Here is a 23803-nt window from a genome sequence, read left to right on the forward strand (position 1 = left end):
AGAATGCACCTTTTTGAAATATTTATTAAAATAAATTGAAGTGGCCAGGAACAAATACAAGTCATTGCAGTTTTTATTTGGTACATATTGATACTTTGTATTTATTTAAAAAAGAAATTGGACGCCTTTGAAACTTTTTCGAAAAATAAACTTTCTTATAAAATAGTACTATATTTTTAAACATTTTATAAAAATAAATTATATTCATATTCTTCGAAATCCATGACTCTCCCCCCCCCCCCCCCCTCCCCAACACTCCGTAGTCCATCTCTTGCACAGTAAAATTATATTTATTCCTGAACCTTACTTTCTAGTATCTTTTTTCTTGTATTCTCTTATTTTCTAAGCCAAAAGGCCAAAAAGTCTTTATCTCACATATCTATACTCTATATCAAAAAAAGAAGAATTAAGCTGCTTGTGTTTGGCAAAGACACTAAAAAAATTAAAACGGTAGAGGCTCAATAGACTAGTAAATTTTTTTTTTTTTTTTTTGAGAATCGACTAGTAAAATTAGATTGTTGCTCTTAAAGATATACGTGAGCCAAAAAAAAAGTTGGATCTTGGAGCCCTTTTTGGTCTTTTCCTCTATAATTTTCTGTTGACATATTTGGTTAAAATTACTTTGTTGCTCATAACTTCATTTGTTAGCTAAAGAAAAAGTGGGGTCTTTTTTGTCTTTTTATTATCAACTTTATGATGTTGTCAGCCATTCAACTTTATAGTGTTGCCAGAGGGCTTGAATTATAATAATATCTATCAGTTTGTTGTATCTTGTTCTGTGTTCTATCCCATATTCTGCAGTTATTTTCTATAGTATTTTAGCAATATATGCCATTAATAAGCTTCCATGATCTTCTTACACCCTCCTATGTTCGTCTTGTAGTTGTCTCGTCTTTATCCACATTTCATCCTTTCCATTTCTTCTGCAAAATCTTCTTCTGACATCGGAAATCCCGGAACTGAAATAAAGGACTAGTTATAATTCATGCATGCTGGAAAGGAGGGTGACGGCAAGGTGGAAAAGGAGGCCAAGACAAAAGTGGGTCCAAAGTGGGTCCCACAATTTTCATTCATCATTTTTCATTTTATATATATATATATATATATATATATATATATATATATATATATATATATATATCCTTTTTGTACATAATTTCTTCTAATCATCTCTTCCTTGAAACCATTCTTCATCAATGTCTGCATCTGGATCAGGATTATGGTAATAGGGATCATCAAAATCAAACGGACTGGGCATACAAGGAAAGTGTGACCAAGAAGGTGAAACTGAAGATGGGCCTGAGGATGAGGATGGGTCGGTTATTGGGTATACACATAAGGGTGGAGGAATTATTGTGGTATGGAGGACTGGAGGCTTTCTAGAAAGGTAGTTAGTGATAAGGTTATCTGTACCTTTGATGTGCTTGACTTAGAAGGACCATTGTGAAAACCAATTTGACCATCTAAGTAACTGGGGATGGGGGAGCATTTTTCTTTTGAACTGGAGCATTTTTGGGAAGGAAGACATATCCATTTCTACAAGGAAAGTGTGACCAAGAAGGTGAAACTGAAACTTTTCAATACCATGTTTGACTGCCAGAATTTCTTTGAAAGTGGAATGATAATGGAGTTCTGAAGGCTTGAATGCACCGCTTTTGTATCCACAAATGCTTCTTTTTCCATTAGTTTCTTCAAAGAGAGCTGCTGCCCAATACTCATCACTTGCATCTGTCTGTAAAATCCTTTTTCCTGCGCCTGGAATCTGCAAAGGGGGAAGCTTTTCTGCTAATTTCTTCAACTGTTGAACTGCTTCCGTATGAGCTGAATTCCATACTGGAGGAGATTTTTTCAACAACTTGGACAAACAATCTCTGTGTCTGGAAATTTTTGGAATAAAATCTGACATGTAATTAACAATTCCAAGAAATTGCTGGATCTGCCTGGTGCCTGTGAGTATATCTGGAAATTCACTGAGAGAGACTGCTATGTGAGGCTGCAGAGTATACTTTCCATCTGAAATGTTTACTCCAAGGAAATCAATAGAGGATACTCCTATGACCATTTTCTTTTCTGAAAGCATTATCCCTTGAGCTTTTACTAAATTGTAGAATTCAGTAAGCAATTTTTCATGGGATTCTGCATCTTTTGAGAATAGGAGGATATCATCTGCATAGATCAATGCATTTGACAACAGTGGTTGAAAAAGAGTTACCATTGCTTTTTGGAACTGGGATGGAGCATTTTTTAGACCAAAAGGCATTACCGTCCATTGATAATGGTGGTCCGGAATGCAAAAAGCTGTCTTGTATCTTTCTTCCGGATGGATTCCAAGTTGCCAAAATCCTGCTTTAAGGTAAAACTTTGAAAATACTTTGGCATTGGAAAGATGCTGAAAAAGAGCACTTTTGTTTGGCAGTGGAAACTTGTCATCAACAAGGAAATGATTAAGATCTTGGTAGTTGATTACCAATCTAAGCTTTCCTCGAACTTGTTCTGCATGCTTGTTAACATAGAAAGCTTCACATGCCCATGGAGAAGTTGTGGGTTCAATGAGGTTTTCTGAGAGAAGGGTGGCTAACTCCTGCTTAGCTAGGGATAAGTGTTCTGGATTCATACCTCTATGACTAGCTTTTGTAGGGTTAACATCCTCATTCTTTTTGAATGGGAGGGTTATGAAAAAAGCTGGGTTTTTCCATAGTGGGTTTGGGTTTTTGAGAAGGAATTCTGAATGGGTGGCTGCACAGCATTCATTGATAATCTGGGCTTTCAAGGAATCAAAGGGGTTTAGTGAAAACAAATGTGGTACCTGGGTCCATGTGAGAAGGTGTTGTTTATGCAAGAGGCCTTTTGAAGACCATCTGAGGCTAGGTATCTGGTGGAGGAGGTCAAATCCTATAAGGAGGTCTCTGCCTGTGAGAGGGGATCCGAGGACTTGGTGTTTAATGGTAAGGGTTGGGAATATTCTAATGTGAATGGGTTTACTTTTCTGGGTGATCAAGAATGTTTCTCTATTGGCTGCTCGGAACATCTGATGATGGGACATCCAAAGATTTTCTGGTAGAATCTTAGGATGAAGAATTGTTGCTGCTGCTCCTGTGTCAAACAGGGCTATCACTGGGATGGGTCTGGAATAGGTATCAAGGAGGATGTGAACTTGGGCTATTGGTGTGGGGCCAATTATTGGGGCTATAAGAGGCTGAGATGTGTATATGGTTTGGATTTCTGGATCTGAATCATCTGTAATATTTGAATCTGGTTCTTCTTCTGAGGATGAATAGGCTATGGCTGCCAGGGCTTGGGGAGAATAATCATCATCAAGTGAAAAGAGTGATTCCACATCTGAAAATGGGGTATCATCTGCATGAATCTGGGCTTGCTCCAAAAGCTTTGCTGCTTTGGCTTTCTTTGGACAATTTTTTGCAAAATGACCGGGGCTTTCTGCATACAAAACAGACTTTTGAATTTTTTCCTTTGAACTGCTTTTTTCTGAGAAACTTCCATTTCTTTTTTCTGAAAAACTTCTTCTTTGGATGAGAATGCTTCTTCTTCCAAGAATACTTTTTGTAATGATCTCTTCTCTTGGTTGGACAAGAACAATTCTTATCATAACACTTAATCTGCAAATCTTTTCTTTTGCAATTGTCTTTGAGCTTGCTATGGATCTTGTCAATCTCCGAAAGAAACTTTCTTTGATTGCATAGTTTTTCCAAAGCAATAAGGACATGTTGATAGATTTCTCCAAGAGAGGCTTGCTGCAAGGTGATTTTTTGAAAATTCATCATGCGAAGAGTTTCATCACCAAGTGGTTCTGGAAAAGAATTCAAGAAAGTGTGCTTGGAATTGACATCATCCATGCCATTAAAGGCATAATATCTGCTTGACATTCTGTCAAAATGTTTCTCCAAATCTTTTCTTTCAAAAGAACAGCATTTCATCAATAAGAACTCATCTCTGGCTACTTCAGTATAATGGGCTAATGAACCAAGAAATTCATTATGGAGGATCGTGAAAAAATCCTCGAGTGTGTTACTCTGGGCTGCTTGTCTTTGCCTGTATTCTCCAAGATTTATCCACCATTGTCTCAGTCTACCTGTGAGTCTTGCTACAAATTTAGCAATTATCTGTGCAACTGTATTATTTGGGGCTTGAAGTTCAGCTGTACACCATGAGTACATGTTGAAAATCTCTTCATGCCATTTTGAAGGAGGATTGTTATCAAGGGTGAACAGGTGTTTTGAATCTGTGGTTGATGAGTAGGTTAATCTTGTGTGGTGATCAGGGATGACAGGTGGTGTAGGGAATATTGGTGGTGGAGGTGGAGGTTGTTTAGGACGAAGGACATCATCTTCTTCTTCTACTTTTGGCTCAGTCATGAAGACTTCATCTAAGTCAAGATCAGACAAGTCTAGATCTGCTTCATCAATGACTGGGAGGACAAAAGGTTCTGTTGGTTCTTGAAGAGTTAAAGTTCTGAGGAATGATGATATCGGGTTTGGAGGGTCAGTGTTTATGGCTAACAGATTCATATCTGGGGGTCTGGAGGAAGCACCAATGGTTGGATCTGGTGGTTGGTATAATGGTTCTTTGTCTTTTTTGATGGGAGGAGGTTGATTTTGTGGTTTGGCTGGAGGTTCTGGTCTGGGTTGAGATTCTGATTGAGGTGGTGGTATTGGGTTTGTTGTGCTGGAAAAAATTCCACATGGTTTAAAAGGATTTTGAGCTGGATGTGTCATGTTTAATGGTTGGAGGTTTTGGTATGGGGAAACTGGGGAAAATGGTGAGAGTACTGGTATGGACAGATCTTTATATAGTGATTGACGAGGTTGGTATGACATATAAACTTGCATTGGAAGAGCTTGAGTAGCTGCTTTCTGTGAGTTCTCCAAAGACTGGAGTTGCATCAACAACTGTTTTTTTTCCTTTTCTTTTTGCCCGATGAGGGGAAAGGATACAGACAAATCCTTTACTGTAGAAACAATCGTCTCCAATTCTTGTTCAATTGACTTTATCTTCTTCTTCAAATCTTCAATGAGGGAATTTGAGGATGAAAAGGTATTGGATACCGCTTCAGTCAACTTTTGTTGGTTGTCAAGAATTTTTGAAAGGACTTGATTCTGTGCTACAGCATTTTCTGCCTGCCAATTGAGGGCTGCTTCAGCTGATGAGACCTGTTTTTTACTTCCATCTGGATTGGTTCCAACAGGGTTTTTTATCTTCCAAACATGTTTTACATTGGCTTGTGGGTGGTCAAAACTTTCTAAGGGAGGAAAATGGTGTGAGTATGAGGGTGATGCATGGTCAAACATGTAACAGGGTAAGATCTTTTGTGTGTGGGTTTGACTGGGAGACTTAGGTTGACACTTTTGTATTTGGGGAAGGACTTTCTGGTAATATGGGATTAAGGGTGGTTTCTGGTTTTGTTGGTTTTGATCATGACTTTCTTTGCAGGGGGAAAGGGATGGAATTTTTTGTTTTCTGGATCTGGGGTAAAGGACATAGTAATCAAACCTTCCTGAGGGTTCTCCAAGGAGGTCGACTTCTGGGTCTCCTGCTTCATATCTTTCTTTGAGAATTTGCTGGGAAGACTTCTTCTTTCTTCTTTTCTTATCTTCTTCAAATATTTCTTCTTCTCTGCATTCTTCACAATCACAAACATCCCACCATATATGGCCTGTGGGTGATTTGCCTTCATAGACAGGTTTTCCATTTTCTTGAAATGCTTTGATCTGAAGACCATCAAGACCTTCATAAGAAACTGGCTGGATCATAGCTGTTGGAAAGACTGTCACTTCTTCTTTTTCTGGTGTGGTTGTCCTAAATCTGACTTCAACTTCACCGTTCTGGTTTCTGATGAAAAAAGGAGTGTTGGACTGGATTGGCTGAGATACCTGATGGAGAATCTCATACTTTGTAATCCATGACTCTGGAAAGAGCTTTTTCATCTGGTCTTTGTTCAATTGTCTTGGAACAAATGTGCACGTAGGCGTCATGCCTGGATCAACTTGGATCAAAAGAGCATCATTGGACTGGGCAAACTCTGGTATGGCTACATCAAAAGCATGGTTCTGGAGTCTGTAAGCAAGTTGATAGTGAAGTGTGGCAGCAAAAGTATCTGGTACTTGAGAGGCTCCTGTAATCTGAACTTGGACTTTGAGGGCATCACATATGTGAGGATCTCTAAGAGACATGTTGAAATTGGGAAAAAGGGTGACAAAGACTGTTCCTGCATTAAGTGTAGTTTGGACTGTACCTATGACTGCATTGTGATATTCCATAAATCTAGAATCAAGGACAGCAATTCTAGAAGCTATAGGGAGTCCTTTTCTGCCATGAAAGGTGAGTGCAAGTCTTACTGCACCAAAATGGAGGTGAGTATAACCTTGTCTTTGCCATGGAATGACAAACTCTCTGGAAAGGGCAAGAGTGATGAAGTTTTCTTTCTCACTGGCTGGAATATTAAACTGGTCAAATTTTGAAGCTTGGACATACTCTTTGGCACTAGAGGGTTGGGAAGGACCTAGAAATTTTTTTATGGATTTTTTGAAAGTTTTTTGGGGTTTATCAAACACAGTATAGGGATTTACAATGGGAAAGTCTGTAATAGGTATTTTACTATCTTCAGGAATATGGGATATTTCATATAGATACTCTAATCTATTTGCAGTAGATTTTCTAAGGGAAAGATCACAAGAAGTGGTAATGGTATCAGTGACTGCTGAGGATGTGACTGCTGAGGATGATGAACTGGAACTGGCCATGACTGTTTCTAAAATGAAGAACAATTTTCCTAAGATCTGACAGGACTAAAACGCCACTCCTAGGCTCACGTCCACTAGACTACTGAGGAAAAATAATTCTTTGACACTTTTAGTACAACTCCTTAGTTTTCTACTTGATTATCAAATCCCGTTTTCTGATGTGATTATCACAGAGGATCCACAATAAGTGGCAACTGTTAATCACAGAGCATACTAATCAGGACAATAATTCAAGTGTACGAATCAAAGGAGAGAGAAACTGATTCTGAGGCTTTACCAGTTTTTGGAAAATATTGCATGGATATGGATGTTGAGTACAAGGTAGGCAACATAAAACTGTTAGTTCACAGTGAAAGGTAGGCTCTGATACCACATATAGGGAGAAGTGGACGAAGAAGTAAGTGAAAGAGGACGAAACCAAATGTAAAAGACTAAAAGACGAAAGAGACTAAAATACAAAGAACAACAAAGCTACAAAACTAAGTTATTTCATGAACTTAGGAAGCTACGGGAGAAGAAATGGAAAGGATGAAATGTGGATCCTAAAGTATGTCTGAGTTAAAAAAAATTAGAGCTCTTTTTGGTCTTTTCCTCTTCAATTCTAGAGTTTTCTTGCCTTTATTATCAGAAAAATCCCAGCTACTTTTGACTTTATCTTCTTTCTATTGATAAACACAAACACGAGAGACGGTGAGAGGGATAGAGATAAGAAAAAGAAAGACAAAATTACTAGAGCCAATCTCTATTTCGGCTACCTCTCTTAGTCACTCATTGTATGATAAAGATGATAAAGATCTTTGCAAAAGAGACAGGAATATATACATTTAGAGTTCAAGGGCAGGTTTATCATTACATTAATGAATTGATAGTTTGATACCATCAGATGGTCATCCTTCTTATTTGCAGCTATATTTCTACAATGCTGATCATGAGATTGATAATAGAATCCATATTTTTGATAGGTTAAACTTAGAACTACTTAGTCAGCTCATTGATCTATTAGAGATTAATCCATAATGTTCCTTCTTCCGTAGTCTTAAGAATATATCTAACGTGAAAGATCATCAAGTTGTTATATGATCTGATTCTAGATTAGATCAACTTATATATAATATAATGCTCCTTCTACTCCATCTTCACAAGTAGCTGCGATATGGCTTGAGAAAGACCAAACTGGTGAATGTACGTGATATCGTTGTTTATAGTCATTCAGGATTTAGTCATAAACTTCAGCATTATATCATAAAATATTTATTTGAAGTTAGATAGTATTTTTGCACGTGCATCAAAACTGGTCCTTCCAAAAGGCATACATTAGACATTGAAAGATAGGTCACCCAATGTTTAAAAAGAATTTATAAATAGCATAATTACTAATTTAATTTTTTTGGCCAATCACTTTCACATGAACCCAATTTGACAGCTTCAGCAAGTTGTGACAAAAGTTATATTTCTATACTTTCTCTTATTAGTTTGGTTTCCAAATGTTCCCGTATTTGTAGAATCCATCACTGAATGCATTGCCTATAGTTTAATATTAGTTAGTTTTCAGGCTTAGCCAGAAAGAAAGTAGTTCCATGCTAAGTGCAGTAAACGTACACAAAAACACTGCTAATTAAGAGCATTAAACACGATACATCTCTGTAACTAAGCTAATATGTAGCCTTGTAGCCTGTATCGACTTTCATGCCAGATTTCGGCAGCTATGATATAGCATTTAGTAATTCCTCTGAGCGACAAATTACATAAGAGAGAAGAGCAGGAAGAAAGATATCTAGTAAAGTCAAATAACTAATTTGACAAATGGGAAATGTTTTATTTCCAAAAGAACAAATTTTAAATAAAATTTTAAAAAATCACCTTCACAATAGAGTTTCTATGACTAGTATGTAACCACAATACAAATCTACAAATCTTTCGACATCATAATATCTCCCTAATTTGGCAGCTCAGGAACTTGCCTTTGTCCTCCTCCAGAATGAAAAATCTTCTATTGTTGCATGCAGACTCGGTCCATAACAACTTTGCAACATCCAACGAAAGCTGGCATGCTGGCAATGAAAGTTCAAAATTTATAACACCATCTGTTCAACTAGGAAACAGTGACCTGGAAACTTCTTGGCACATTTGGAGAATGCGGCTATATTCAGCAATCAATTTGTTTTCCAAATTTACAAATCTGATAAATACTTTTGATCACCATAAGCACCCCATGTAGAATCATATTCCCCAGTATTTTTACACAAGCAGAAGATCACCTACAAACATTAGTAATCTCTTGAGATTGGACGGCCAATTATTTTTCAAAACTAAGCACACAAATTTATCAGGTCAGTATTGGAAATCTCCAAATCACTCAAATTAAAATTCCTTTTTCTCTACTTTGTGCTTAGAAAAAAGTTATCTTCTGAAAATCTACAATCTCAGTGTCTCCTCTCCTAATCAAATATGCACTAACACTAGAACAATATTGCAGTAAAGATGGTTATGAGAGCGAGAGAGAGAAAGAGAGAGAGAAACAACCAATAGTAAAATTCAGTACACACCTCCTGGATGTCATACACATCACCTGCCCTGAACCAATCTATAATTGAGAACAAGGTCATCAGCCTTCTTCCATATATAAGCCCGCACTGTGGCTAAGCTCATGTCTGGGGCCAAGACCTGGAAAAAAGCAAGACAGTTTTCAAAGATATGCACCAAGCCTGACAGAAAACAACGTTGAAAGTAACTTTCTAGAATGTTAAAACTTGGAATCAATCAAATGTCTTCAGAATGCATTCAGCTCTTGCTTTAACCCATACATGAGCTCCCCAAGGTTCCAATATTTTTGCATTCCAAGGAACTGAATCTAACTCTAAAACAAGGTAGCTCAATTTTGTTTGGATTCATGGTGATTTTTGAGTATTCAGATTCAATTCCTATACTTTACTAAATCAACATATATAAAACCGAACACAAAATCTGTAACAAAAAACAAAGTATCAAGTATATAATCCAAAAATATAAAAGAACATTTAAAAAAATAAGATTCAAAATTTAAGAACAAAGAAATGCAAACAATTATGGTATATATGCCAGACTCTCAGCAAAAGTTCATCTGTTGTTAAACTTATACATTCAAGGTCTAAATCCACTTGCCTGATTGTTGCACAATATCTCTATGGAGGGTTTAAGCTTTTGCCAAGGCTTCAATCCAGACCGAAAAGTTCCATCTCCAATCACTGAATGCTGTAACTGCCCTCCAGCCAGTCCTGGAACAAACGTTCCATCGGGATTTACACCATCCAAGGGTTTGTCAAGGACCATCTTTTCTAAGACATAATTAATGACCTACATTTCAAAGCACAAAAAGCCATTTATTTACAATGTATTCTTCCATGCAGAAGATGCACAATAAAGAAACACAACATTTATGCGAAGCAAAAAAACCAATACTTTTTTCAAACAATGAAAGTTGCATTCTGACAATAAATGTCAACCAGAGTCATGTGCCTGTGCATATGCCATATCCATTAGAATACAGCTATAATATTTTACCATCCTACAGAAGACTTCTCATATTAACATTCCATTACAGAAATATTCATGTACAGTTAATGTCAACTAACAATGTGGTGAAACCTTAAAAATTATTATCATTTTTTTTTTCTCTTTACACGCACATATAAACGACATACAATGGACCAAAGCAAAACAAGAAGCATTTACAATTGAAAATTCAGTGTTACACTTAGATTTTATATAGAAAATACTTTAAACAGGCATTGATGCACTTCTTTTACTGGTTTCTGCAACTGAAATGTCAAACACAGTGAATTCTAATTCGAGTTTACTTTTTTTCTTTTTTGAACTTCAGGGTCCCCTATGCTACTACCAAGCTACTGCTGCTCAGAGATATGGAAGGTAAAATGAACCAACAGACTGCTGGAACAAATATTTACTAAAATTTGGTACTAAGTTCCTTAGAATATGACTGTATAAGAGTATTATTTTATGTAAGCCCAATGATAAAGGAGCTACTATGTTTTGACTCCTATAGTGAAGATAACAAGGCACCCATCACGGTTAGCAGAAAATAACGTGCTAGCCAATTTCCACTTTCTTCCATCTTGTCTTGGCATTAATATAATGCATAATAGAGAAATTATGACTGATTCAAAGGTCATATCAGTATCTTATAGATATTTGATAAATAAATTAGAGCTCAGATCACTGTCAACCACCAAAATGGGTTTGTTTCACTAAAATAGAAGGATGTATGATTTTCAACGACAGAACAAAATACAGTACGCAATTAACCATAATTCAGCAAAATCCAAACAGAATAGTCTCTTCATAGAGAGTGCTTTAAACACACAAATATTGTGAAAACTTTTATCCATCATATTCTACCCAATAGAAGGAACAGACTTACCTTATGAATCCTCAATATACGGGGTGCACTTAGTTTCCCTTGTGTGAGGATCTGGACAGTTGAACCCTCACATGGATGTAAATAAAAGCTGCACCTGCAAAATACATAAAATTTTTGTTGGGAAAAAGAATTCACAGACACCTTTTATTTATTTTCTTTTATATCTTAGTAAATGAGAACTTAAACGTGTCTTCAGGGAAATAAAAAGGGCAAAGAATATGAAGAAATTGCAGCCACAAGAAAAAGCCAAGCAGCAAAGTCCTTAGGACGTGAGGGAGAAAATCTTTAAAAAATTTCACAAGCATCAAGTGCTTTGTGCAAAACACGTGGATATAATTAACTTGATATATATTGAAACATTGTCCTTAACCAATAGTGACTCCCAAAAATTAATTGAATTTTTTAAAATACCAAGTGCCCGTTTGGTACAGCTTATTTTCATCATTTTGAAAATAGGGTTGTTTGAAAAGGATGTACCTAGAAAAAACAGAAGTTTTAAATAACTGTATTTTGAAAACATTTGGTTTGAAACTGCCCTACCAAATGGGTACTAAGCAGAGAAAGCAGCAGGCATCTTCCAAAGAACACAACAGCAATGATAAAAGGTGTATATGCAGCTTTACCCCTCTCTCTCTCTCCTCCTCCCCCTTCTCTCTCTCTCATTTATTTTATAAGGTGTATGTGCAATTATGCAGCTTTTCTGGCAAGTAACATTCCAAAATTAAGCAAAATATCTTTGGATGTTAGAATTTACTTGGTATTTTCTCTGGGAGGCAGCCGATTATTCAACACACAATCTAGACACCAGAAAGGAAAGTCCTTCTCATCTTCAGTTCCCTCTAAATCAGTAATTTTCTTTCTCCATGGACCTCCATGAGAGCCCTCAGTAATAATGGATGGCGGGTAAACAGTTGAAAATTCAAATGGAGGATACACCATTGAGTCGTTCTCAGCAATAATATCAGCCTCAATTCTTGAATGGGTAAGACTTCTATGGCTAACATCCTTCCCAGATAACAAATCCCCATTTGCTGAAGCCTGGGATCCAAATCTTTGCTTTCTTTTAGCCAACCAATGAGCCAAGAGTCCTTTAAGGGTTTCTCGAGCTAGATTAACCTGCAAAAATACAAGAATGCAACATAATCTTCTAGAGAAGCTTTCATGGTATCAATAGATAATTATACTCAGACCCAGAAAGAAAAAGGTAGATTGTGAATCTGCATTCTAAAATTCTAGTAGTGGTGTTCATTAAAAATATTCTGCTACAATACCAACAAAATGTGATTGGTAAATTTTCAAAGGACCATCACATTTTAGAAACTAAAATAACTTTGGAAACCAGAGGATCATAACACTCAGAAACTTATACACAGCATATCACAATATTATGGCCTAACAGAAGACCTGTAGAATTTGAGACTATGCTCTGATCTTCCAGGTATACAGAGTTCTTCCAAGAGAAGCAATAAATTCAAAAAGACATTCGTTCTTTCAAAAGAAATTAAACTAATTTGATATTCAAAAGAAGCAAGACAGAAAAACAAATTAAACTAAGGTTAAAATTCTTAAAACTTGAAAAGAATTAAATACACAAATATTTTGTTAGTTGAGTTGAAAAAACACTGCATTCATCAGTTCACACTAATAGCAAGCAAATGAGCAAGCCATTCACAGTAGAGACAGGTAAAGAGAAATCAACCATATATTTCAACCAGTAAGGATAAAACTTGAAAAGAATTAAGTACACAAATATTTTGTTTGTTGAGTTGAAAAAACAATACATTCATCAGCTCATGCTAATAGCAGGCATATAAGCAAGTCATTCAAAATATAGTGTTAAAAAGAAATTAACCAAATATTTCAACCAGTAATTTATCTTCTTTTCATGCAAGTTGATATATCCACAAAGAACAAATAACATACTACATGAGGTACCTCAATATAGAATGCTAGAGCATACAACATATCCCCCTCCCCACTCCCCCAAAAAGATAAAAAGAGCAACAAGAAGGTCCTGTGAATTTAAAAGAATATACCTTATCATCCTCAGGTTTCCCTGCAATGTTCAGGTCTGCTGAATACATCTCAGCAGAAAAGCATTGTGGGGTGTCCAAATGGATAGATAAACTTCCAAGCCTGGTATCCACAGTGAACCATGCAGGAATGCTTACCTGAAGTAGTTCAAAAATTAAAATTAAAATCAATCAATACTGTCAAAATGAAACTACTAATCTCTAATATAGACTAAGCATCGTACCATTTCAAATAGTTCTTCCTTTTTCTCCTCAAATGATGCCTGGAATATTGAAATCAAAAGCATGAATTCTTTTACATCAAAACTCAAAAGCATGGATGATAACCAAAGGTATCCTCTCCGAAAATGAAATTTATAAAAATTTAATATATAAACAAATATTGCCAGTATTAATCAGAAGAACTACCCCGGCCCTTATGCCAATCAGGCACTCCTACCATGTCAACAAATATATTATTGTCAAACACAACTAGAAAAAGAACCAGTGTGACCTTTCCATAATCTGCAACTACAATGCCCTTGGTGATCTCCCACAGCTTCACAGAACCAGCAGTATCCTGTCAATGAAAGATGTTGATTTTAAAGGTCTTGTTTAGTTAGAGTAACACATTTTCATTGTAAAGTATGAGGGAAGTCACAATTACCTTAGTCAACACATGCCTTCTATTATTCAAAATTTCATGCTGCACTATTCCAGGAGTTCCAGGAATGGTTAGTGTTGGCTCTTTGTAAACAGGAACCTACACAACATTGTTGAAAAACCAGTACCTCAATGAGCCAAGAACACTAATATTAATCCCCAAAATGCAAACATAAAAAATTAGCAAATCCAAGAATTAAAAATCCCCAAAAAAAAAAAAAACACAAATAAAAGGAGTATACTCCAAAACACTAACATACCAGTGTCCAACAGGGACACATAACCACCTAAGAACTGCAATAACATTAATAGATCAAAATACAAATTATGAAAAAACAGAAAGAAGCATTACTCACAAGGGCAGATCCTTCTAAGGAGACCCTTGCCCTCGAAAATGACAAGTTTCCAGCTAAGAATGAACCGCCTCTTTGGAAGACCTTCTGAGGGTTACGTCCTTCAGCAGGCCATCTATGAACAGAAGAATCACTGGTAGCAGCCCATATACTATCATCATGCAAAGCCATTTGCAAAATAGGGTGTTCTCCTGTGCAAAGCAAGAAACTCTCCCTTGTCGCCAAGTCTGTCAAGTATAACTGAGGGTATAAACAGAATTGGGCATCAAAAAGATGAGCTTGAAGCTATAAAGCAAAAGACATTAAAACCTACACAAGACAGAAGTACTTGAATTAGTTAGCTTATAAAAGAAAACAATACTCACAGAAAGGTCTCTCCCACCACTATAAACATGACTAAATGCCGGAGTGCTAGCAAGTGCCCAAACAGAATCTGTATGCACAGCGTAGGAATGCACACATCGTTGCTGACCAAGATCCCAGAGTCTATGAAGATGGTTGGAATAATTAGTTAACCAAAATGAAAAGATGAGTGCTTATATTGTTGACACATTTGTACGCTTGCACATGCTGTGTCATTGTTTTACAGTAAGAAGATAGGTGAGAGATATTAACCTGATCATAGAGTCAGAAGATCCAGATAAGCATAGTCTGCAAGAATACAAAAGCATCATCAATATGCAAGAAATAAAAATATTATGAAATAGCGTATATGCATGCTGTAGAGAAGAGACATCCAACCAGGATGGTTGAAATAGTTGATCTAAGAAAGATCCATTCAATATGGATGTAAGAGTGTGTGAGTTTGTATGGAGGAACCTTTTTTTTGTTTATCAGGAAAATATGTTAACACCCATTGGGATTTGAACCTACAACCTAGCCTTCTACTCTAAAGGAGGTACTGTTTCAGCTAAATCTCATAGGATAAAATTTTAGAAAAAAAAAATTCTATGTTAGGATAGTTGCAATTTGACAAGTGAAAAATTGGCAACCTATATATCCACTGAAAACTAGCCAACTAATAGCCCAAATTCGAACGACCAACTAAACCAGGTTTCAAGAAAAGCATGAGCCCCAACTGAAATATTTTAGTCCTTTGCATATTGTATGATGAAGATAATGGTCGGACGTTGCATAATTAAGCAAACACTTTTCAAGAATGGAATTGTGAGAGAGAGTAAAGCCTTCAACCCATAAGGCGCATACAACCATCCAAAAGGCAACTTACTTCAGAAACACATCACACTAGAGCAGATCCACAAAAAGAATATTAAAGCAGCATATACAAGGACAATTAAGTAGATATAAAGCCTAACTTAAATTCCACTAACCACTTTATCAAAATAAGCACCCTCTTATGCCTTTCTTTTTAAATTACTAAGAAAAGTTTTCAAACTTTTTGGTGGAGATCTACTAAGTTGTATCCATAACAATAACTGTGGGATACTATTATCTTAAATTGGTCTGACTTAACCACATCTTTTCTATAGAAAAAAGAAACATGTTAAAGCTCTCTCTCTCTTGCTCACATCTAAACCCCTACTAGTAGACACAAATACCTACAACACAACCTCTCAAAGCAACTTCAGAATCACACACAATCCAATTAATGCAGTTTCTGGTTCATAATATTAAAATAAATTTAAGATAAAATTATATTCCAGTAAATTGAATCCAATCAGAGAAATTCAGTTAAATTCTTTTCAGTCTTATTCAGATATGATTCCTATTACGTTTTACAGATATTGAGTTGTAAAGCTTCTATTTACATTAAAGATAGAACTAAAAACCAATTCTTTAAGATTTAACCAATGCAACTTTAGTATATAATTGAAGAAAGAACTGCAGACCCATCAGACATACCTGCCAGTAGAATCCAGAATCAAAGCCCTAATATTATCTGTATGCCCTCGTAGTTTCATAGTCTTTGAACCAGATCTTGGGTCCCAAACTCGAACAACCTAGAGAAAATGAAAAAAAGAGATGAATGACACATTCAATGATAAAAATCAAGATATTCAATTCAACCAAGTGCAAATACCTCCAATAATTTCATAGGTAATGCAGAAATGTAATCAAGTCAGAAATCAAAATATAACAGTAACCATATATAAGAGCATACCTTTTCAGTTCCACCAGAGACAAGAAGAGTTCCACTATCATTCATTGCCAATGCATAAACTGACTCCTTATGGCCTTTGGCAGCAATTGGAACATATCCATGGGACTGATTGGTGTGCGCAGAAATACTGTTGCTTGAGCTTATGGTACGTAAACTTGAAATTGGTAGTGAATTTCCTGAGCCATTGATACCATTTGAACAATCATCTTCCATTGCATCACCTGACTTTGATATCGGAGCAAGTGCGGCTTCAAGATCCCATATGAAAACCTCCCCCCCAAGGCCACCAGAGGCAACAATATTGCTCTAAAATGCATGACACTATAAAAGGATCAGAAGATGATTTTGATGTGATATGATACTATACCGCAAGACAATATGTGTTGTCATATTGAATACAAAAGTTGTTTAGTAGGACAAACTGACAGGAACGTTTCATTCATGCATTTAATATCCAAGAAAAAATTGAAAAAGAAATTACATTTTTTTCTGCTGCAGCAAGGCAAGTAACATAGTCGGAGTGTTGACGGAGAGTCCTTGTACATGTTCCATCAGACAAACTGTTCCATGTCTGGCGTATCATGAATATTATGAAAAATAACCATATCAGTAAAAAATATAACAGCCAAAGATAACAAACAGACCCCCCCCCCCCAAAAAAAAAAGAAAAAAAAAGAGAATGATTAAAAAACCTTAAGGGTTGTATCTGAAGAACAGGAAACAAGAGTATTATCACCAACAAGGACAGCATCATTAACCTGTACAACCATAGACATTCAGCACATGTTCAATTGTTGTGAATTATACATGCAGAATACAGTAAAAGCATGAGCAATTGTATTATAAAGATCGAAGAAGAAGACTCCATATATCAAAGTAAAAGAACCTTATGAAAATAGATATTAATGTTTGATATGCACTATGAAAATAGATATTAACGTTTGATATGCAATACCCTATCTTTTCCTTCTCCTTCCCACATGGGCTTGGCTGAATATATTAATCTAAGAATATAAGGGGTGAAAATTTTCAAAACAAAAAAGTCTGCCTTCACATGTCTAATACTTTTTTATTCTTTTTCCCTTACTTTATTTTGGCAAGGCTGTTCATCAGGTCTAACAGCCAGTTATAGAACTGGATTTCACCTGGAGAAAAAACAACTTATATTGGCTCCTTCATCCAATAGCTAGGAAGCACAGACACTTCATTTTGGGTGCCATACCTGTGCTTCCTAGCCAATTGCTAAAAAAAATAGTAAAGTTGCAATAGTCTCCTCTAGCAACTAATGACAAATGAATATAACAAGGGGAAAAGGCAAGAAAAAAATAAACAGTACCCAATCCACATGAGACTCAAAAGTAGTAGAACAGGTAGCTGCATCATCCGTTAAAGCCCATCTTTTAAGTGTGCCATCACGGCTCCCAGTGAAGAGGTAATCACTGCCATCAGTTCCTGATGACTTCAATAGAGCCAAACAATTTACACCTGCGCAATGCTGCAGATAGAGAAACATTGCAAAACATAGTAATATGAGAATTTATAAGACAACTAAGGGTAGCAAAGTAATCACCCTACAGTTCCTCTAAAAATTCAGAAAAGAATATCTTCTCCCTTCTAAATCCCCAGACAACTGGGATTAACTCCTAATTTATTGGGGGCTGCATTTTAATGGGCCCACACATTCATAGCTAAACTGTTGAAGAAGACCTCTAAATTTCAAATGGCCTTCCAACACGAGATAGAAGTAGCAAGGTTCTTTTAAGCCTTTTTTTCCCCTAAAAAATAGAGCAGGGAAAAAAAAAACTGCTGTCCCATAACTTTTTATGATGATAGTAAGTTAATTTCTTACTATCTTTATCACAGCAGGAAATTTTGAAAATATTGAAAAGGTCAACGCCGGTACCCTAATAATAGAATATGATCATTGATGTCTAAGCAAGAGCTACACAGACAAATTTTATTTATAAAGCACAAAAGGCATCACTATGACAGCTATGCCATCCAAATACAGGGTCTAAAGCAATCTCCAGCAGAAAGGATCTTCAACATATTTAGAGGTGATACAAGAAGGGTCCTTCTTTATTATTTAAAGTATAAGGAACTCAAATAAAATCAGGAGAAGCCAGGGATTTATAGAAAAGAAAGGCACACCAGGACATGTTAGTGACAGATTACTCAAAAAAAAAAGCAATTTTATAAGAACAATTAAGTTTTTTGTTTTTTTTTTTTAGGTATAAGAACAATTAAGCTTATTTTCTATGACCGGAGACAAGTGAAGGCGACTCTTTGACCCCAAAAACAAAACCTTAAGTGGGAGTTTATTTTAAAACTAATATACCTTTTTGTCATCAGCATCATTCAATACATATGTTAACCTCTTCTCCTTACGAGGGCGAGAAGAATTGTTTGTGTTCCCTGCACTACCTACACGGTGCATTGCAGAAACCACTGGAACATATATAAACAAATAAATCAAAATAATGAAACCACAAAAACTTAAAGTTAATCAACTAATTTTATTTAGAATTGATACAGTCACTGTTCTTACAAATACGTCGCACAATTGGTATTCTAGTCTTTTAACAAACAATGACCATAAGCTTACCATTTTTTTTTGGTTTTTCATTTGGGATTCAATGATTTAATACTTATCCAATGTACCATGTAGATAAAAAGTAGCTGTTTAGAAGACTGGTTAAAAGAATACAGGCCCAAGAGCAGCAATTTCCACTGTCCCAGGTTATTATGCTGAACAGCTCAAACTGGCATTTTAAAAGGTTGATCATAAGAATAAAATACTAAGATCAGCAGTTAAAAAATTACATTTTTTTTTTATTAGTAATAAGGGTTTTATTATAGAAAATCAAAGAAACTGCAGTATCCAAGAAGCATACCATGAATGCCAAATTAGTCATAGTTATCAAACCCATACCGGAGGTTGATCCAGTTGATAAATTGATTCATTGGCTCAACTAGTGGTTCATTGGTTGAATCGTAGGTTTATTAATTAATTAAATAATATATTTTATAATTATAAAAAGCAACTAAAATAAAATAAAAATACTCCATTTAGGTAAATTAATATATAACTTACATCAAATGACATAAAATTAAAGAATATAAAAAAAATAAACACAATATTCATGTAAATCATCCAATAACCAAGATATATAGTCCAAAAGTCTTGAAACAACATATCTCAATGAATTCAAGATAAATTTTTAGCTTAATCATTAAATCCTAGAGGATAACAAAATTATTTAGATCTCCAAATACAGCTGATGATTAAAATCAATCAGGTGTTATCGTTGTGACATTAGTCGCCTGTGTTCCATGCAGATCACTATCTCTTTATCCCTTTCAGTCTCATCACTATCTCTTTATCTCTTTAATCTCAACTCTCATCTCATGGTACAACTCTTACTTTATCTCTTTGGTCTTTAATCTTTATCACTTTATGTCTTTATCAATTTATCTTTTCAATCTTCAGTAGTTTGGTAATTCAGTTTAGAGCCTCCAGACTTGAAAATTCAGACTGCTCAGTGACTTCAGTAGTCTAGTTCAATCTTTTTTCCACAGATACACAAGTTATTTTTTTTTCCTTTTATCCGCGAGTTAAAAAGATTAACCCGTGCAATCCGTCAGTTTACACAGTTTGATAATGGGTCATTGCATATAAGGTATTTTACGCCAAATCATTCTGAATAATGCTTTGGTTCACAAGTTTCACAGTTTAACTAGTGGTTTGGTAGTTGGTACAGATTTAATAACTATTATGACAGCAATCTAGAAAGCCAAAAAAAGCAGAAGAGTGATGAGCTGGTAACACTGTCATCCAATCAAAAAAATTGCATAATCAACTTTAGCTCCATCAAACAATGTTCAGTGTGCACCAGGACCATGTCTAGAGAATCTCCCATTCCAACAGCTAAAAAACTCTATTAAGCATTACCCATTGAACCTCAAATTGACAAAAGACCAGAGACCACAACTCCCGCATGGTCACAACAACTCCTTGGCTTTCTTACACATATAACACAAATCTTTTTTTTGATAAAACATATAACACAAATCTATAACTACCATTCTGCGCCTTCAAAGATTATCCAAAGTAAGAATCTGTCCCAAAGCCAGTATCCAAGTAAAAAACACTACCTTTGGCAGCACATTGACCTTCCACATACTCTTCCAGGGAAACAGGGAGCCAGGACCAGTATGTAGTTCCTTATAAAAGGATTTCACCTAGGCCTCCAACAAATCTAATCTTCTGCACCCCTCCAACAAATCAAAAATTGACATTTTCTTATAAATACATTCAAGTTTGGCATTATGAATTTATGAACATTATCTCATCCACATCATTATATGAAGACAATTTTTTGAGGACCTTATAAGAATAGGTGAAATTCAAGAGGAGAGAGATCAGCAACACCAAGCCTAGCATGGCCCTGCTTGAACTCTTACTAGTCAAAAATGACAAATATGTGCACAGTAAATACTTTTATTTATATTATACAAAAGTGGTTTTTATGCTATATTAGGAACTAGAGCTTCAAGTATTGCTGTGGTTGCTAGGGATTGGAGAGGGAAATTGGTTTTTGCCTATTCGAAGAGGGTGGATACCAACATTTCTGTCCAAGCTGAAGCGGAGGCAATTTTCCGGGCTCTTCATCTTGCTAAGAAAGTAGATGCATCTCATTTTGTGATTGAAAGTGATTCCAAAATCTGTATAGATGCCATCTCAACTGGTGGGGATCATGTTCCATGGAGGTTAAGTAATTTCATTGAGAATGCTCAAGTTATATGTGTAGATTTTGGTTCAGTGTCTTTTAAATGGGTTTACCTTGAGGCTAACAAGGCAGCTCTTGAACTAGCTAAATGGTCTGAAAGCCATCGGTATTTTGGCAGTTTTGGTGTGGGCCTCTGCCCTCCTAATGTTGTATAGTGTAGTTGAGAAGGAGGCTATCTCTGATCATGCTTTGTAATATTTTTTTCTTTCATTTAAAAAATGTTGCCTTAAAATGAAAATGATGCTCAAACTCTCACTGCATAACTTCATTTTTCTGACAAAACTAATTATAAAAAAGTGTTACAAGAAGTTACAATCTCAGACCTACTAACCAGATTAGTTAAAACTTCTATAAATAAAAAATTCTAATATAAGTATTTTTGTATGAGGAGGGAAATGAAGAGAAGAGGGGAAGTGGTAGAATAGCAGGTATTATAGGATATTTGTACATATGAGCTTGTTGATGCCAAGGAGGTTTATTATTCTCTTATCTGGCAGGAGGAATAAATGTGGCCAACAATCCTCTTTTGTTTGAAATCTAGGTCCCCTGAGCCTGCTGTGGACACAATATGGAGATCGAGAGAAATCACCATACTTTTGATGATTTGAAGGATTTGGTTGTTCAATTGAAGTTGATCATTGTTTGAATGGTCTCATGTTTTGGACTTCGTGATATTCATTCTCTAGTAGATTTCATTGATTCCCCTTTGCTCCAGTTAGTAATTTCATTATCTTGGCATTTGTTAGGCCATCTTACTTTCACATTGTACATGAGGTAGCTTCTCTACTTATAAAATCTCATTGCTTATTAAAAAATGTGTTGTAAAATCTTACATGTTTAAGCGCTTGTAGTTGGCTTGATTGTTAGTTATGAGTTTTATTGCATTAGTATGGGAAAAACAACCATATGGAGAGTTTACATAATACATATACCATATGAGATAGAACATAACCTATCTTACCAATTCCTCGTGTGAGTGACAGTTCCTAGATGTAATCTACTACTTAACTCATCGACCCTTCAATTTTCAAAAACTCATAAGCCAATAAAGATACAGCAATAGCACCATGTGGAATGTAACTCCTCACTGTTTTTTATGAGGGCAATTTTGGGGGAGCAGAAAAATTGAACATTCAAGGGTCTGGAAAGATCTATCAATGAGCTTAAGTCTAGTTTGTGGGTTTTTTTTTTGGTGTGTGTGTGTGTGTGTGTGGGGCGGGGGGGAGCAAACCTTCATGTGCATAACTCATGCTGGAGACCTTCAAGTGAAAGAAGCCTATTAATTACCACAAGCATATAATACCAACAGCCTAATAAACCAAAAGTCAATGTTCCATTGTCCAAATAGAACCATAATCTTCCAAATTTTTAGCTCAATTAGACCCATTTCAGCTTAACACTCTCCTCTACCTAGCCTATCTACACCCCTCCCCCACACCCCTACATTTCTCAACACCCAAAAAATCTCAACCCCAATCTTCTCCACACATTTTCTCTCAGCTACCAAACAAAGCCCAAAGCTACCTATTCACAAAACCCTTCCAAATACTCCAACCTAAAACCCCAACAATCACAAAATCCCACCATCAAAAAAACAACTAAACCCAATAACAAAGATTTCAAGCCACACCCTCCAAAAACCAATTGATCATCGTCACCTATTTTACACAATCGGATCACAAAATTTAGGGTTTCAACACGTATTGAACTGTAACTAGCTAATTCCAAAATCAACCCGAAATTAAAAAATTAAAAAAAATTCACATAATCAAAAATTAAATATATAAATCAATCAATAAAAACTAAAGAACGAATTTGAATTACATACAAGAGAGATAGAGTGAAAAAGATTATAGAAAAAAACCTAACCCTCGAATCAGTGCGACACAATTGAAGCTTGTTTTTTCTATATATCTCTCAAGCTTGTGTTCTTCTTCTTCTTCTTCTTCTTCTATCAGTGGCCGAAGTTCCAATTTCTAGAGAGAGAAAGTGATTTTTAGAGAGACAAAGTGGAAAAAATAATAAAAATGGAGAGAGAGAGAGAGTGTGTGTGAGTGTGGGGGTTTCGATATATTTTATTGAATGGCAAAAAGGTCCTTTGACTCGGTTTTTAGGGGTTTTGATCAGAGGGTATAATGGTCATTTCAGTCTGTAACAGATAGAGTTATATGAAGGGGAGACGTAGCTGTACGCGCTTGCGTCTGGAGATGTTGAGGTACTCGCCTCTCTGGCCGTCTGTTTGGTAGGTGGGGTCGGGGAAGAGAGGGCGTGCATTCAATGAAGTGGATGTCGAATTACGGTATTGACCTTGGATGAATGGGGTTGTGTGAATTGGGTTTTTGAGGGGTGAATGAAGGTTAGTTTCGTAATTGTGGTGGCAATCAATTTTTAGCTATTTGTGTATATTCTTTAGAATCTATGGTTTATCTGTTTTTTTGTTTTTGCTTTTTTTTAATAGTCCAAAAAATAAAATAAAAGGCTGATAAACTATTATTAGTAATTAAAAAAGTGATAAAATAGCATACTCAAATTAAAATCAGTAATAACCTGCTATCTAACATTTTAAAATTTTTATTGTAAAATTGTTGTTAAAATATGTATGGTATGATTCACCTTTTGGGTCTTAGCTCTATGAATTATGGAAGAGATTTGGTTTCAATATTTTACCAAAGAAAGATAGAGAAAGAT

At 35.7% G+C, this 23803-nt stretch overlaps 1 protein-coding gene across 3 annotated transcripts; it reads right to left on the bottom strand.

The window, feature by feature from the left end:
• Positions 1 to 8519: 8519 nt before the first annotated feature.
• Positions 8520 to 23160, bottom strand: LOC142628040 (uncharacterized). Of its 3 annotated transcripts, none has more exons than XM_075801980.1 (19): positions 22985 to 23160; positions 18664 to 18773; positions 17662 to 17820; positions 17018 to 17083; positions 16807 to 16896; positions 16326 to 16631; positions 16067 to 16164; positions 14819 to 14854; positions 14569 to 14689; positions 14207 to 14443; positions 13855 to 13950; positions 13702 to 13767; positions 13433 to 13471; positions 13212 to 13346; positions 11930 to 12291; positions 11176 to 11269; positions 9900 to 10091; positions 9305 to 9422; positions 8520 to 9016 (listed from the first exon to the last, which is right to left on the bottom strand). In XM_075801980.1, the coding sequence occupies exons 2-18, from the start codon at positions 18760 to 18762 to the stop codon at positions 9324 to 9326; spliced, it is 2295 nt and encodes a 764-aa protein (XP_075658095.1). In that variant the 5' UTR covers positions 18763 to 18773; positions 22985 to 23160; the 3' UTR covers positions 8520 to 9016; positions 9305 to 9323. The 3 variants fall into 3 exon arrangements, with proteins under 3 accessions (XP_075658095.1, XP_075658097.1, XP_075658096.1); XM_075801982.1 differs by having other exon boundaries at positions 18664 to 19087; positions 22985 to 23113; XM_075801981.1 differs by having other exon boundaries at positions 22980 to 23095.
• Positions 23161 to 23803: the final 643 nt, after the last annotated feature.

This window comes from Castanea sativa, chromosome 3 (genome assembly GCF_040712315.1).
Source record: "Castanea sativa cultivar Marrone di Chiusa Pesio chromosome 3, ASM4071231v1".
NCBI classification, from domain to species: domain Eukaryota; kingdom Viridiplantae; phylum Streptophyta; class Magnoliopsida; order Fagales; family Fagaceae; genus Castanea; species Castanea sativa.

Excerpts from the sequence above, each read along its gene's own strand:
- LOC142628040 (XM_075801980.1), bottom strand. The coding sequence starts at position 18,762 with ATGCACCGTGTAGGTAGTGCAGGGAACACAAACAATTCTTCTCGCCCT. Across the intron at positions 14,855-16,066 it reads ATTCTGGATTCTACTGGCAG|ACTATGCTTATCTGGATCTT; the intron begins GTATGTCTGATG and ends GTATTCTTGCAG. Across the intron at positions 14,444-14,568 it reads GTGGTGGGAGAGACCTTTCT|TTATACTTGACAGACTTGGC; the intron begins GTGAGTATTGTT and ends TTATACCCTCAG.